We start from the raw sequence: 15,670 nt of genomic DNA, 5'->3' as shown, positions 1-15,670 counted from the left end.
GCCAGTAGAAGAAGGTGGCTCCCACGCGTGAGCCATCCCATTCAGCTGTTTTCTGCTGTCGCCCAGGTGAGGGAGTGCATGGAGCTGAGCCCCACTGCAGTCCAGGCCAGCTTTTGCTAGTGCACCCCAAGACCACTGGCCGTACCAGAAGTCAATAGCTGAAATGGGAATACAACAGGAAACTTCTGCCTCCCACAACATTATGCTCTACCCATCCATTTCTCTCTCCCTTCTCAGTACCGTTGGAACTGGATTTTAAGCACTGAGCCAGTACGGCCTGAGGAGAGCTGAGTTACCTCTGTTAAAGCTCCTCAAACTTACGCTGCTTGAACTGATGAATAGCCTAAGGAACACATAAGGAAACTGTCCTCAGTTTCTGATGCAGTGTAAGATACTTTGCAGTAACTATTCCAGAAGTGCATCTTTTGTCATGCTCCATTCCAGAATAATTTCTTTGCTTTGGGATTACATCTGTTATTTGCAAGCAAACCACAGAAAGATAAAAACAAAACAAAAAAAACCAAGTATGTAAGGTTGCACTAAAAGGTGATATGATCTGAAGTATATATAGTATTGCATTATTTATTTCAATATTTTTTACCCATTAACCCAAGCTCACAGACAGTTCAACCCTAGTCAAGCCAATGGATGTCAACCCAGTGTTTGGAGACCAATAGGACACATGCTTACCTGGATCCTTTGTCAAGTGGAAGACATTTGGACTCGTGTTGGCATGGATTTAGCTCAGGAACGCAGTGGTTAATCACCTCATCACACAGCTCACCTAAGGCAAAAGAAAAGCAATACAACTGTAACACAACTTGGATGATCCTGAAGAGCTCCAACCACGATGTTCAGGAATGGTGGATCTCCCTAAACAGAGACAGCTCAGTAGTTCAGCAGCGACAATATTACTTGTGAGGGCCTATGGGACTTCATTAAATTGGGTTCCTTTGACCTATTATGACTATACTGTTTGTATCACACAAATTTGAGAGACTGGTATGAAAAGTACTGACATCAGAACTCTGCTTGGAGACCGAGTAAGGACAGAACGGTCAGATCCTGACACAGGACCTCCTACATTAAAGCAGGAAAGTGAGACAAAAGTGAAGTTACTCTTCGGACTGTAAGATTTTTCACACCAAAGCATACTTTAGCCATAGTCAATACTCTGCCAAAGAGGCTGATTGGACATCTTTCTGGAAAAGAACAACAACCCACAAACCCTCCCCCCCAAACTCTGTGACTCTCAATAATAGGAACCAGCTTTAGGACTGCATATAATTATAAAACATTCACTATTTATAAGAAAAGTACTAGCTCTATTGTGCTCAGAGAAGATGATGTCTTTTTAGAAAAAAACATCACATGTAAGCTCAGCTCAGCTGTTTCTAGGTATTGTGTGCTACATGCCACACCCTGGATTTGTTTAAATTTTAATAATTAATAGCTCTAGAATGTTCAAGACCAGATAGTTTATTTAAACACCACCCTTCTCTGAGTCCTAAATTATTAGGTCACACTTCAGTACCTCAGGATTTGAGATCCAGCCAAAGACTACAGAAATCTTTGGCTTCCCATGAAACCAAAAGAAACCTACCCTGCATCTCCCAAAGCCTTGCAGGAAAAGCAAAGGTCAGGTACTCTCAACATAGAAACCCTCAAAACCATAGTTCCAAAGTCCCCTGTGCAGTTATATCAAAGACCACATCTGCAGGGTTTCAAGGTTACGCATATTTTGTGTGCCTATACACAATACGTATCATTATGTGAGCAACAAGTCATGTGGATAGTGTGGGAAAAAAGATAGCATGGGAGGCACGGGTGGGCTGGCAACGTTTTAGCAGAACTGTCATGAAGCAGCAGCTCCACCTGTCTTAGGAGAATCTCTGTTTTCAAAAATAATTACATTTCTAACTGTAGTGGCTACAGAGAAATACATGAAAATACAACCCAAGAGAAGCACAAAAATCAAAATTCAGATGGCAAACACAAATCAAAAACATCTTTTATCAGTCCTGTGATCTGGCAGGGATTACTGAGAATACTATTTTGAGGTGGGCTCCGGTGGTGACAGGAATGGTTTGAGCTGTTAACACCCCCAGCTCCCTCCTTCCGGTTATTTCTCCCACCTATCCAGCCTCCCTACAGTACAACCTACACAGCTCTTCATTTGATTCTTCCTATTAGGATGGAAGAATAATGCATATTTGCAAAAACTACTTAATAAAAATTTGTTTCAAACATAGAACATCCAAGATATCTGCTTTTGAGAGTGGTCAAGCATAAATGAGAAAGAAGCGGTAATAAAAGCCCTGGAGGCATGAGAAGGAGTACCAGCAGCGTAAGCCCTGTATTCATGTCCCACAAATACCCTCATGACTTTTAGTGGGTTGGCTTTGGTAGCACTGGAGAGGTCTAGCATGGCAATCCACAGTGGACAGTTTGTTGTTTGTAATAACAGTTGCAAGACAAACAATTCCTTCTGGAGCCAGGGAATCCCAGGAAGCCACCATTATTAAATACTACCAAGTCTTAAGCAGTTCTGGACAAATCTTGGGCAAATGTAATGAATGTATGCAGCTCAGGAAGGGGGACATGACAATAAAACTGAACACCGCAAATCCATGGGAACCAGGGAAACAGATCATTCCCTGGACTTGAGGTTTGCCATTGTACTTTGTTACTCCTTAACAGCAACTAGGGACGTTCAATTCTTATCAGTCTGAACATTATTGCCATTTGGGGACATCCATTAACACATTTCTGAGGTCCCAAGACTGGAGATAGGTCTGTTTACTTAGCAATCCCAAAGCTCACAGCCCACAGACCCTCCCAAATACTAACACCAAAGTGATGGCCTCAGCCTTCGGGCAGACATGAACACGAGCTGGGCAGAACCTGCTGTGATGTCTGGACAATTGCCAGTTTGCCTTCTTGGTGTATCTCCTGTCCCTTACCAGCGTACTACAAATGTTATGTGAAAATAAACATGAATAAAATGTAACTGGCTGGTGACATTAAAAGAATGCAATGATCTAAAACTGGAAATATTTTCTGAAGACCAATTAATAACTGAATACAGTGTGGACAGATGCCTTCAACTATCCTTTCACTAAAAACGTTCAGTACAGACTTTTCAAGTTTCTATTTCTCTTTTTGCTTTGAAGAAGAGGAAACAGGCTTTAACAAATAAGAACAGTTTCATAAACTCTCAAAGGAAAACATAATTCTTCTTAAAATATTCTTCTCAATAGTTTTGACAAGTACTTAGAGATCCAGTAAAATTCTCCCCAAATGTCAAATATTATGACTCACTGTGTCATTCTGAAGGCTCCACTATCAAAATTTAGGGGAATTCCAGGCTTAGTACCAAACACCGCATCCAAAAAAATTATCATTTTTCATGCAAAACTTGGAATGTTTAAGGATCCTTCCTGTTATTTTTCCCATTTATCAGTCATTAGAGAGCTCACTTGGGAATGCCTTGCAACTAGAGCAGCCTCATCTCAGGAAGAAAATTCTTGATACATTATTTCAGGCTCCACCAATGTTCATTAGATGTTGCAGAAAACATGCCAGGGAAATAAAACATTCTCTGAAAAGCAAAACCCAAGGCACCAGCTATGCAAGGACTTTCTCGTATTTCATTCGCTCATAAAATACTTGAGTCAAAAATCTGCCATCAGACCTGAGAGTGCAATATTCACTGACCACATGACTGTCAGTATCAGAGGAAAATTCTTATCATCTCCCTTCTTTGGAGTAACACCGGACTGCTTCTCTGTGCAGCAACTGAAGGTCTAGTCCAAGTTTCTCACTAGATAGCTATGTGAATTGAAAATGAACAATCTTAGGAAAACAATCTTAGGCAAACTTCTGGCATCATTAACTCTACTTGTGGAAGGTAGTTAATCATGCTTAAACATGCTTAAACAACAGAAAACTTCAGTGTAACACTTTCCCAAATGTAGCAAACCCACCCACCTATCTCTCTCACCACCTATTCAATGTCTTCTCAAATCAGAACTCTGATCTGGATATACAAGTGTTTCTAAAGTGCTCATATAAAAGATAAGAAAACAAAACAACGTATTTCTTTTCTAATCAGCTAAGCAATTTTTTTTATCCCCAAATATGTTTTTTTGTTTCATCAAGGCATACTCACATTCTTCCATCAGAGCCTAAGAATATAGGTCAACATGCAGTACACTACAACGAAGAGCAGGTTAAGACTACATCAAACGTACAAGAAGAAAACCACTTTGATGTTGCTTATCATGGTAGCTAAAGGTATGAATTCAATGATGTTCTGTGGTCAGCAGAACTGAGGCATGATAATGAAGAGAGTATCTTTATAAAGATGGCCCATCAGCTCTGTGGGCACTGCATTTTGAACTTCTGAAGGCCAGTGGTAACGTGCTGGTAATTAGTGCTTGTTTAGGAGAAGCAAGCATTAGACAGATGAAGCAAGCAATGTGATCTGCCACAAAAATGCAACTTTCAGATTCGAACCAAGTAGTACTGACAAGTGGAATACTAGCAGGTGCATATCCCACTGCTGCTGTTCCAGGCATTAAAAGAAATAAAAAGGAAGGAAAAAAAATCCCCACACAATAGAAAAGGTATTTTGCCCCTTTGAAACTATTTCCCTTGTCTTCTTCACTGGCATTGCTCATTGCTTTGTAAAAAGCCACATCAAAACATTTATTATCTCATACAACATTTCTCTGTTTTTCAGCAAAATCCTGTTTTTCATGGGGCTTTCCACATTCACTTTTCACAGGGCTCACTGCTTATGAAGAACTGCCAAGAAACATGCTTAGACTTTTCTGTAGCCTTTCACACATCTCAGAATGAAGCCAAGGCAACAATAGAGCAATAAAGAAGACTTCTACACGCAGTTTAATAATCTTTTTTTTTTTTTTTCTTCTTCTTCTCCCTCCATTCTGAGCTGTCAAGACAGCTATTTATTTCATGCCACACTGGATTTTTAAAACTAGAATCCAAGTTACACTCTTCTCCTTAATCAGTAAGAGAGATTTGGATGGCAACAGTATTTTGTTTATCTATAAGTAAAACAGCAGTTCTGAAGAGACCATTGAAACCTCCAATTTGTAACTGATGAGTTCTATGATTTTATTTTGCCTTCTGTGTCATTTGGATGATCCTCTGTTCCCTCATTCCTGATATTCAATAAATAATTAACAAAGCAACCCAGAACATATTCTCACCATCACACAAGAGGAGCTTTTGTTGGGCCCGGAGGACTGAAAGCAAAAAAGCTGTTGAGAATTTCACAATAGCATTTGAGAAAAGGAAAGAACTTGCAGTGAAGAAACAATGGAGAAAACCTGGCCTTTATCCACACAGACCAAACTTTTACAGCCTGCACAGGGAGACAATATATATTTGAATCATTAAATAATATGTTGCAATTTTCTGAACGTTGCCAGGTAAGTTGGGATGGAACTCTTCCCTTTACTGGTAATAAAACGCACTGCACTGTTATTCTCATAAGAGACTACTCATTTGGTATCTAATAACTTGTATCGCTAGAAATGTTTTTTGCATTTTCTTTTTTCCCTTCTCTCTTTTCAGTTATTAAAAAGAGGTCAGTGCCAACTGGAAATTTCGGAACACAGAACCTAAAAATGGTTGGGTGGACCAGTTGTCGGATGTCCATACAATATGCTAGTAGAGGTATTGCCACGAAAATAATTTGGTTAGGAATGTTAATATTTGATGCAAAAAATTTGAAGCTTATCTTAGATTTTTTTTTCCTTCCAAACTGTTTAAACATGCAATGAAGAAAATAGAAACACTGTCAAAATTCTTCAATTGTAAATACACTTGTCTGCTATGTTAGACACCAACAATCTGCTAAACACAAAAGAAATTACCTGTAAAGCACTGTAACTGAGTTCTCTGGATTATTAACAAAGAAGTTTGCTCTGGCTTGAGGTACACTGCCCACAATACTTAGCAGACAAAGAATTAAAAGCTTATTTATGCTTCTTATTCTGTGCCAATGCTGTAAAAACATTAAAGCATTAGCTTTAATCTGAATGTTCACATATCAGGTTTTGGCCTATTAAATAGTAGCTTGAAGTTGGACTCCACATTGAGATTTCAAGAAAATGGCTTGTTCTGAATTAAGGAGCAATTACCTCTAACCTTAAGGTTAAACAAAAGGGTAACTGATTAAGTAGCAAGATCTGGATAGGGAACCAGTGATCTTTTCACCAGTTCTGAATCTTGAACAAAGAACATGCTCCAGTTCTATGCACTGCCAAAGAAAGAAAAACCACATTCAACATCACAAAGGTCACAGCAATGCAGCAAGCGAAACATTAACTAAAACAGAAAAATTTCCAGTGCTCTCATAAGGTGGTAACCTGCATATAGTGTTACCCCTCAGAACCACTACATCTGGAATATGTCCTAATTTTGCTAGACCCCCTATATTTTGGAGCTGCACTACCTTATAGGAATGCTTTCCAATGACGTGATTAGTCTGGAATCTGTTAAAGATCAATTCAGTTGTTTACACAATCTAGTTCACCTAGTGACATCCTTTCTCTCGTGATTTTTATCAAAAAAAAAAAACCAAACAAACCCAAAATCAACCAACCAACCAAAAAAAAAAAACCAGCAGCCACCACCACCATCACCAAACAAAAACAAACCAACCAACCAAAAAAATCCCAAAACAAAGCAAAAACCAAACCCCAAACAGTTAACCAAGCCCTGCTCTAACTAATAAGCATAAGTCATAGAGACATGGAAGTCACACATTTTTGTTTCTAATCTGAACTCTAACAGGCCTAACAAAAAGATAACGAACTGCAGATGGTCTTTCAGAATGCAACTTTAAATACAGAGGTCTTTGAAGAATACTTTACATGCAGAAACATCTACTTATTTCCTACTGGCAAATCTACCATGGCCGTCTTTTCAGTGTCAGAGTGCTGAATTCACTGACTATCCATAGGTGGGACTCTGCTCCTCCCAGCTTTTTTAACTACACAGTACGCACCACCTGCAGGTAAGCAGGTAAGCAATGGACGGGTGGTTAACTTCTAGTCCTCTGCTGTTTCCTCACAGATTGGATTTAATGAATCATGAATCCCATTTGTGGATGGTATTCACTTCATCCATCCTTTAAGAAAGCAGTAGCTAAACGTAAGGGTAGTTGAATATATGGAAGCTGAGAATACATTTTCTTAGAGACATACTGAGGTCCTGATTAACAAGGAAATTCTCCAGCATACCTGGCTCCCAAAACATCGCACATTACATTTTACAGCAAGGAATCTCACCAGTAGAAATCCTGGAGCTGAGAGCTCCAACATGGCAGGACACCCATACTGAGACCAACAACTAAGGCTGCAGCACTGCTTCTTACTCTTTGGTCACAGTACGGTGAAGTAAGGGGGGTTCAAACTCATAGCAGAGACATGGCTCTCCTCTAATAAAACAAGGCTGGAAGCGCACATAGGCTTTTGTGCAATGCAAAGAATCACAGAATAGCTGAGGTTGGAAGGGACCTCTGCAGGTCATCTGGTCCAACCCCCCTCCTCAAGCAGGGCCACCTACAGCAGGTTACCCAGGACTACATCCAGATGGCTTCTGAGTATCTCCAAGGAGGGAGAACTTCCAGCTTTCCACCTCTTCTCATTTATTATACACATAGTAAGTGTAGGTGCCTTTTTATTTTCTGCACTGTAAGCAACACACCACGTTTGCCAAGCAACTAATGTTGAGAAACTTCCACGTAAGACAGAACTCCTTCAGGAACAAAGAAAATACACCAAACTTTGACCATAATTTTCTGTTTGTCTCAAGGAAATTTTAAAAGAGGCTGATCATTAGATACTTGTTTAAGGCCTTCAGTGTTCATTAGGCAGTCTGTATCCTTGCAGAACCACATCAGGCTATCTAAAAACCTTCTGCTGTTTATGTCCAACACATAGTTAAAGACATAAAAGAGGGCAAACCCAACCTAGAGTGCAATGATTCACTTCAGCTGCCTCTGATGCCCACCTCAGGGAGTCTTTCAAATCAGGCTAAGCTATGGGAAACAAGCTGGAGAGCTCCAGCAGTGAGTGTCAGCCACAAGTCACCCACAAAACTTCTTTCTTCCAGAGTCGTTTGGCTTGACTAAGTGCTTGGCTTTGGCCGTGCAACATTACCACAATAAGATATGCCAGAAAAAGGGACCATAATCACTAACAGTGAATAGCGTTCTGTCTAAAAGTAGCATAACTGCAAAAATCTCAGATACCATCTACCGCAGGACACCGCAAGGTCCCCTAAGGTAAAATACATCTAGGTCTTGTCTTCCAAACACATAAAACCAAAAATAGTTTCTAGCTTCATTTTTGAGATTTTTTTTTCCTGTGATACAAACTGCTTGCAGTTGATTTTATTTTATTTTTTTTCCCCAGGGAAACAAACTATTTTAAAACTTTTTTTTTTTTTTTTTTTTTTTTTTACCATCTCCAGGGGATGCCATGTATTTTAGAAAAAAACCTACATTCTATATTAGAAGCTAGTGTTAGGTTTCAGAACAAAGAGGTGTGTCCGCTTGCTGAGGCTTTTTAGGATTCTTAGCAAAAAATTGAAATGTTTCCTGATTTTTATTCTTGTATGAGAACTACATATTTCTGCTTCTGACAGATAGGAGAAAGGAAAAGTCATGGCAATCACAAACAAAACTAAGTAAAGTAGCAAGTTAAGCATAAAACAACTTGAAGTACATAGTACCTGTTTGGTACAAATCCATCAGTCCTTTATGCAGGTGTGAATACCTCTTCAAGTGAGAGTGCAGAGGACAGTGGGACTGAGGAAAGGAGCTCTTTTTGGAGGTATAAAATGCTATATTTGGATTGAGAGCTATGAGGAAATCACGGATGTCTCTCAAGAAGGTCTATGACAGCAATGAACAGAAAAATGGAATGGAAGGGACAAAGATGTATGAATTTTGTCCTACATTTCTAAAACACAAAGCTAGGGAGATAGTGTTAATATTAGTCAGAGATTAGGCATGTTACAGCAACAGATTCAGAAATAGATAAGGAAGCTAAGAGATCAGGAGAATGATGAAGATTTAAGAGATCAGGATGATGATGAAAAAGGACAAACATTAGAGGGAGGGAAGGGAAGGGAAGGGAAGGGAAGGGAAGGGAAGGGAAGGGAAGGGAAGGGAAGGGAAGGGAAGGGAAGGGAAGGGAAGGGAAGGGAAGGGAAGGGAAGGGAAGGGAAGGGAAGGGAAGGGAAGGGAAGGGAAGGGAAGGGAAGGGAAGGGAAGGGAAGGGAAGGGAAGGGAAGGGAAGGGAAGGGAAGGGAAGGGAAGGGAAGGGAAGGGACGGGACGGGACGGGACGGGACGGGACGGGACGGGACGGGACGGGGCAAATCCATAGCTGCTTCTTTTGATGTTCTTATATATATTTTTTGAAGAGGAGGAAACGCTACAAAAATGTAAGATGGAGCTGTAATCCATCAAGTGGTCAGATCAGGTTATAAAACATCCCATGAACTGCTCAAGCATTAGAGCTGGCAGGACATAGGCTACATGATTATCCTGGAGCAAGTACATGTTTTTAATTTAGTTTCAGGAATAAAATAACAAGCTGGGGAGAGGAAAAACAAGATATCAGCTGACAAGCAAAGGCCATCAGGACTCAGCTACACAGCACAAATATTGGTTCAGTTACATAAATACAAACAAACGTTGAAAATGTTGACTTGGAAGAACGATGAGGGAACGTGGTGGTTCAGGTAAGGTCTTGACTAAGGAGAATTGAGTCTACTGTTTCTGCCACTTATTTTTTTTTATTATTATTTTTTTATGGCAATCAGCTATCTGCCTACCTTCCCTCTCAGTCTTGCTGTCTTTAACTTATGTTTTCCTCTTTCATACAACCCATTTGTATTTGCACATTTTTAAAGTGATTTGATGGAAAGGAAATAGGAAGAAGGTTATTGCATGAGTGTTTTTTTTTTTTTTGATGAAAGTGAAATGGGGCTGGAGTGTGGGAAATTCCTTCCCTCAGCTATCAGTTAACAAATTGGTCATTTTTTTGTCTACAACCTACTTTGAGTGGGGGAAAAAAAAAGTCAAAGAATTTTAAAGGAAAACACTGTAAAAAGCTATTAATTGAAGAAAGATTTCTGGCCTTCATTATTTCAACCAATGAAAGCAAAATTTATGCATCATCATTTGGGATATTTTTTCCTAAAAAGGCTGTAACAAGTAAAACTAGACAGACAGAAGATAAAGCAGGAAAATATTAAGGTATGGAAAAAATAAACCCTGGATACTGTGAATCTGTCATTAGTCAACATTTCCAAAACATGCATTTTTAATTTGTGTTTCACTTCAGAACATAAGATTTACTGTCATTATTTAACCATTAGTCTGCCAAACCAGGAGGAGATCCCAAATACTTCTTCCAAAACAACACACATGTTCTTGGATCTTCTTTCTCTCGCTATTGACACTATTCTTTATAATACAACATGCACTTATTTCATACTTGCAGTGTTTACTGTAGTATGGTTAGTCTTAGCAGTATTATGGTGTCCAAGACCACAGGAGCGATGAAGGATTCAGACTACCTGCTATGCAGTGCTACCAGAGCTTGCCTCCCTCTACAGACAAGAAAAGAAGACATCTGCAATAGCTGAGCTGGGCACCTATAACGAAAAGCCTGAATGCTACTGAAAACATCACAGATTATCAAAACAGAAACATCTAGTCTGAACTTCAGTGTAATTTAGACTGTTCTTAATTTGACTCATGTTTTTATTACAGTGTGTGCTGAGAAATCCATTTTCTATGTAGAATCAACAACTCTTGGTTAAAATTGTATGGTCTGGATTTGTTCAGCCACAAAGACCAGCTACTGAATCTCTTAAAGAAATTTCTGTTCTCCACAGAAGCATTTGTGAAGTATGAAAATCTTTCTCTGCCTACTTTGTTAAGCTAATTAAGATTTTTCTTGAGATCTTCAAGACATGATCTCAATCCCCCAATGATTTTCATGCTTTGTCTCTAATCTTTCTCATCTCTCAATTAGCTCCTTGAATTCTGAACAAGATTAAGTATAATATTTGGTCACAACAAAAAGAGATATCATAGAATATCCTGAGTTGGAAGGGACCTATAAGGATCATCGAGTCCAACTCCTGATATAACCTACGTTTTCCTGTCCTACTAGATACACCCTACCTATGGGTATTGCTGTTCCTTTTGGCAAAGCATCACATTGAGAGTTCATTATAACCCAAACTACTTCACAGAAAAACTACTTTTGTCATGGAAAGTATCCTCCATCATTCAATCTTTGTTCATATAAATATAGATGAATTCCACACACTTCGCTCTGAAGCACATGCAGTTTTCTATCTCAATGGTTAACAAAGTCATCACCTGAGAGAGAGGCAGAAAGCTCAAAGCACAATTCTGAGCACAGGAATAAGTATTCCTGACTCCTTCAGTCACCTGCTTTCTACCTGAAATATTAACATTCTCTATTCTTAGCATATTCAACCACAATATTAAAGTTGTCTGCATCTATACATATATATTCAAAGATACTGCCCTAGTAGCTTCAGATATTGCTTCACTACACAATGGTTTATTTAAAGAGAATATACACAGAGATGTCCTGGCTGTCACAGGAGACTTCAGCAATCAGACTCTGTGGTTATAGATCCTTATCCCTTCAGGTCACACACTCAAGTCATTTTCAAGTGTTTCTCCATGACTTGCCTGTGTGCTTCCATAGCATTTCCCCAGCTGCTGTTCATTTGATCAAGCAACTTCAGATGATGTCCAGTTTCTTGTGTTTGAATTCAGCTCTTAGAGAACCCTTAAAACCATGGCTCAGATTCACTTGGCTCATCTGTAACTTGTGTTTGGCTGATGGTTTCAGTTCTTGCAGCCACTTTATGCTGTTCTTTGCGTTTCTGCTCGGAGAGGGCCAGGTGTATCTCCGAGGGATATTTCAGCCCAGCCAGCTTCACTGCAGTGAGTCCTTCCAGGTGACTGATCATGTTTGATGAAATACCCACCTCCAAAATGGAGGTGAAGCTGGTTAAGGCCATTCTTTTACCGTGCTTCACTAAATTCTTCCTATTTTCAACTAGCGTGAACTATTGTAAACTCTTCAGATTTCTAATTTAAGCTAACCCCCATTTTTGCAGCCCTTCTTCACTTACTATCTATACTATATTTTTCCAGAGGTATTTCCTGCTATTCTTCAAAAACTCAGTCTGTTTCCATTGCAGTCGAAGTTACTGCCTGTACTCCAACAACAAACGCTTACTGTGTCGTATATGCAATTGTGCGTGTATTACATCCAAGACTGGGATCTAGTGCATGGTGTTAAAATGCTCAAGTATTTGACAAACTCCTGTGAAGAACCATAGGCACAGCACAGACAATATGCAGGTAAAAAAACACTAAGCTGGAAGTTGACTAGAAATGTTTCAAAACTGGTTCTGAAGTATCTGTGAGCTCTCTGACCCCTAGCCAGACTGCCATTTGAGAAGAAATCCCAATCTAGTTCTTCCTTGCCTTTCTTTGAAAACTAAAAAAAACCCTAATCTGCAATAAGCCTGTGAAAAGGAAACAGCATTTACATATATACTGGATTCAGTTGTTACTTGATAGATCTTTCCTTGGCTAGGCAAATATATTTCCTCTTGTAAATGTACAGGCTCTGCCGCCTTGTATAGAGTTTTGTTTGAAACCACCCAAGAATAGCTCACATAAATAGTGCACAAGTAAGCACAATGGGCTCAACATGCTATAAGCAAAACTCTTTACTCTGCTAAGCTGAAGTTTTTCAGTTTTTGGCAGAAAGATCATTTTAGAACTCCAATAAATGTACATTCAAGTCATAAGGCTTTTCTCAGCTAAAGATTTACATGGGCCTCCTTTGTATCAGCCACAAAAGTATTTTAAGAGTTTGGAAATTCTAGAAGCTTTCCCCCTGCCTTACTCAGCCACTCAAGCTTGATCCTCATTAAATCCCTTGACATGTAATATATTCCAGTGTACAAGAAGCCCTTCATTACTTCTCCATGCTTAGAAGGTAATAAACCCATTTCAAAGGATGGAACTAGGAACTGTTGCAGGTGTTTCCTTACCACTCCACGCTGAGCCAGGAAGGTCATGCTAACACAGTTTGAATGAGTCAACAGTATACTCCAGTAATGACTTGAGAAAAAGCATTTTTAGATTGCAGTTAGGAAGGTTTCTGCCCTTGCAGAAGTTTTAGGAAGGAATTTATCTGAAATGCAAGACGGGTGCTAGAGGCAGTCATTCTGCTGCAAACTCAGTTACCAACTTCTGTCACCGTGGGCTTCGCAAGTGGCTGCACATCTGCTAACTGGGCTAGCTTTCATGGGTGCTTTCTTAAAACTATGAGTCTACAGTTTCTCAGCCTTTGCTTTGCCACCTGTGAAATGGTGATAATGAATTTAAACAGCAAATTGTCAGGCTCAGCTTATTTAATATATGCAGACCTTTAAGATCTCAGGTGAAAGCCATGCCCCAAAAGCTACCATAATTTAAACTGGAACTATTTTAATTTTCCAAGATTCATATCAGATGCGTATCAGACTCATCTCAGTACTGAGAATATTTCTGAAGTAAATGTAGAGAATGCATGTGAAGAAGTACAAATTTTTCTGACACCTTAAACTTTAGTATTTTTTAAGTGTATTTTATAATGAAGTATCAAAATTTTGACTCAGAATAGTGGTCGTGTTTGTGACTACAACTGTATTGCAATATTGGCAGAACTGACATCTCTCCAGTAACTCACCAGTTGGACATCCAGGTTGCTTGAAAATGGAACTACTTCTTTTGGTTAATTATGCACTCATGGACAAAATAAATGTGTATTTAGACACTTCCCCTCAGGCGCTACAGAGACTCCTCACGGATTCCTGTTCTTCTTTAATTGCACACCTTACCTGTGTAATTAGGAGGGCACAGACAGACATAGTTGTTGATCCCATCCACACATGTAGAGTTATTCTCGCAGTCATTATCTTCGCAGTCGTCCGGGTTTATTTCACACCTCTCTCCCTCATACCCAAGGAGACAAGAACAGCTTTGGAGAAAGACAAAACATAATACAAGTTAGCATGGATCTGAAGAGGCAGGAGGTTTTGGGTATAAAACTGAAATTAGAATATATACAAGAGAGTTGCTGCAGCCAAAATCATGTCTACTGTGAAGCACTTTAACCCTAGATGTTTGGTGAAGGATGCAATCTGATGGTTCATGAGGTCATGTAATTATTTACATGAGACATAAAAGCATCAGCTGTAGACACCCTTTGTTGTGTTGCCCTTTGCTTTCTTTGTTGATAACCCTGGAACTGAAGGAAATGGCCTCAGGGCAGGAGAGTGAACACCCATCAGAATATTCAAATCCTTGGCTCCTCTGCTAATGATTTTGTGAATACGTGCATACTTGCTTATTGAGGACTGCATAATCGTAGGGCAACTTGGCAGCTTTCAGATGGCTCGCTCTCTTGAAAGAACAACAGCTTGAACTGAATTTACAGACATGAACATTTTCTTCTCATTACCACTTTGTCACTTGTCCAAACAAGAAATGTTTGGGAATGGTTGCTTTTATGAGTACAATGAGGTTTCAGTACTTCCACAGCTCCTCCAATTTTTGCTCCTCCTTCTATTTGTAGAAGAGCCGATGATGTCTAGATGATTTAACTAAAGCTAAACACAAACAAACAATAGCAGAGCTAGTAATGGTTCTGTGAGGATGTGAACATTATTGAAGAATAATTGCAGTAAATATTTTATCTCACAAAACTGTGATGTATGGTCCCTGAAGGGAGTGTAAGAAGCTAAGTGGCTGATGAATGACTTTAATTTTTTTTCAATCTCAGTTTCTTCTCTAGATCTAAAAGTTGGGGTTGCTAAGAGAACCTTTATATTTTAAACTAACTGTAAGTGGTGGCCACAGTTTCCTAAGAGAGAGTCTAAAAACATGTGTTAAGTGCTTCAGTCATTTCAGTGGCTTCTAAGAAGCCAGCAATGATATTTAAGTGTCAGTATTCCTGTTTGCGAGTCACAGAAAGCATGTACGCAGAAGGGAAGGGTTGTTTCAAGTCCCAGTCCAAACTACACATTTACTGAGCTGTTCATTTCCGTTCCCATGTGATTTCTGGTGGCAGAAAAGGAACTGAATAAATGTAAAACACTGCTGATTGATGAGGATGAAAAACAGAAAGCACCAGAGCAGTCACACTAATTGCCAGCCACTGCTTCCTGAAAGCAGGAGAGTTTCCAATGCAGAGATGACTGCAATGTACTTTTTCAATTCAGATGGCCAGAGTGCTCATGGGGTGGTTATTCTGTCACATGTGAGTGCCAGGGAGCTGAGTTGGGGAATGCCCTGGAGCAATAGGAAGCTTCAGAGTCTGTGAAGAAAACCTGCAGCACTGTTGTGCTGGTTGCTCTCAGCATGGCATTTGTTTCTCTTCCTGCTGAGTGCCACAGACTGAATGGAGTGCAGGGGCTCCAAGGGTAGGGATGGTACAGAGCTCATTGCCCTTTGGAAAGATGGTAGGCTGGGCTTTGAGGATGAGCCTGGATTCTGGGCAACCTCAGAAAAT

At 39.7% G+C, this 15,670-nt stretch overlaps 1 protein-coding gene across 12 annotated transcripts in view; it reads right to left on the bottom strand.

Annotated features, from left to right (window-relative positions):
• Positions 1 to 15,670, bottom strand: part of SLIT3 (slit guidance ligand 3) — a 512,478-nt gene that overhangs the window by 40,164 nt on the left and 456,644 nt on the right. For all 12 annotated transcript variants that reach the window (XM_083798318.1, XM_083798310.1, XM_083798313.1 and 9 more), the window contains 2 exons: positions 13,998 to 14,137; positions 691 to 784 (listed from right to left, as the gene is read on the bottom strand). In XM_083798318.1, the coding sequence (XP_083654444.1) occupies positions 691 to 784; positions 13,998 to 14,137 (234 nt within the window). The remainder of the gene's footprint in view (positions 1 to 690; positions 785 to 13,997; positions 14,138 to 15,670) is intronic.

The sequence above is a fragment of the Anser anser genome, assembly GCF_964211835.1.
Source record: "Anser anser genome assembly, chromosome: 14".
Lineage (NCBI taxonomy): Eukaryota > Metazoa > Chordata > Aves > Anseriformes > Anatidae > Anser > Anser anser.
The sequence above is the reverse complement of the archived record's forward strand: the minus strand, read 5'-3'. Positions and strand labels throughout refer to the sequence as shown.